Below are 788 nucleotides of genomic sequence, written 5' to 3'. Positions count from 1 at the left end.
AGGCTGATTTGCCCCAGGCCCCACACCCTGCTCGGGTCATCTTTGACCCCAGGCTTATGAAGGTATGGTTAGAGCAGTGTTGGTGGTAGTCTGAGACTCAGGGCTGCTGAACTGGAGGGGAGATGGGGGTATAGGAATTAAGAGTCCTGGCTTCTGTTCTCCTAGATGCAAGCAGCAATTGGCATCTAGTAGGTTACAGCATGGGAAGTGGACTCACAGGTCCTCTTCCTACCTCCATCAGTACCCTGCTGTCCAGGAGCAAGCCACTTCCTTCTCCCTGCCTCAGTTTCTCCCTCTGTAAAGTGACACTAACCCTGACTCTCCCTGGCGAAACCTGTCTGAACACAGCCTCCAGAGCCATGGCTAAGAAGGGACAGGGAAGCTCCCAGCAAAGGACACAGATGACCTTGGCTCCTGTACTGGCCCCGTCAGGCCCTTACCTGTGTCATGTGCCTGGTTTGATTGCTGTAACCAGCCCCAGTCAGGACAGCAGCCTTAATCCCCAGCCGTGTGAGCGACTGCACCCCCTGGATCCACTTGTGCAGGGCATGGGCACTCTGGCGGGTCTTGGTGAAGATGATGCCACGGGAGCTGTTCAAGTCCTGGAACTGGTCCTGCAGGATCTTCTCCAGCTTGTTTAGCTTGGGGTTCTCATACTCCAGGTTTCTGGTCAATGCCAAGAGGGTGCTCCTGTTCTCTGTGACACAGCACACTGGCATATGAGCCCCTCAACTCTGGACCAAAGAGCCTGGTGCCCATTTACAACTTCCCACTACCCCCAGCTAATA

General features: G+C 54.9%; 1 protein-coding gene across 1 annotated transcript in view; it reads right to left on the bottom strand.

The window, feature by feature from the left end:
* Nucleotides 1-788, bottom strand: part of DHX58 (DExH-box helicase 58) — a 17,407-nt gene that overhangs the window by 5,483 nt on the left and 11,136 nt on the right. Inside the window, exon 8 of the mRNA XM_019506141.1 lies at nt 441-697. Coding sequence (XP_019361686.1) covers nt 441-697 — 257 coding nt within the window. The remainder of the gene's footprint in view (nt 1-440; nt 698-788) is intronic.

The sequence above is a fragment of the Gavialis gangeticus genome, unplaced genomic scaffold (genome assembly GCF_001723915.1).
Source record: "Gavialis gangeticus isolate Ggan-Ray unplaced genomic scaffold, GavGan_comp1, whole genome shotgun sequence".
In the NCBI taxonomy this organism is placed as follows: Eukaryota; Metazoa; Chordata; order Crocodylia; family Gavialidae; genus Gavialis; species Gavialis gangeticus.
This window is presented reverse-complemented; position numbering and strand designations above follow the sequence as displayed.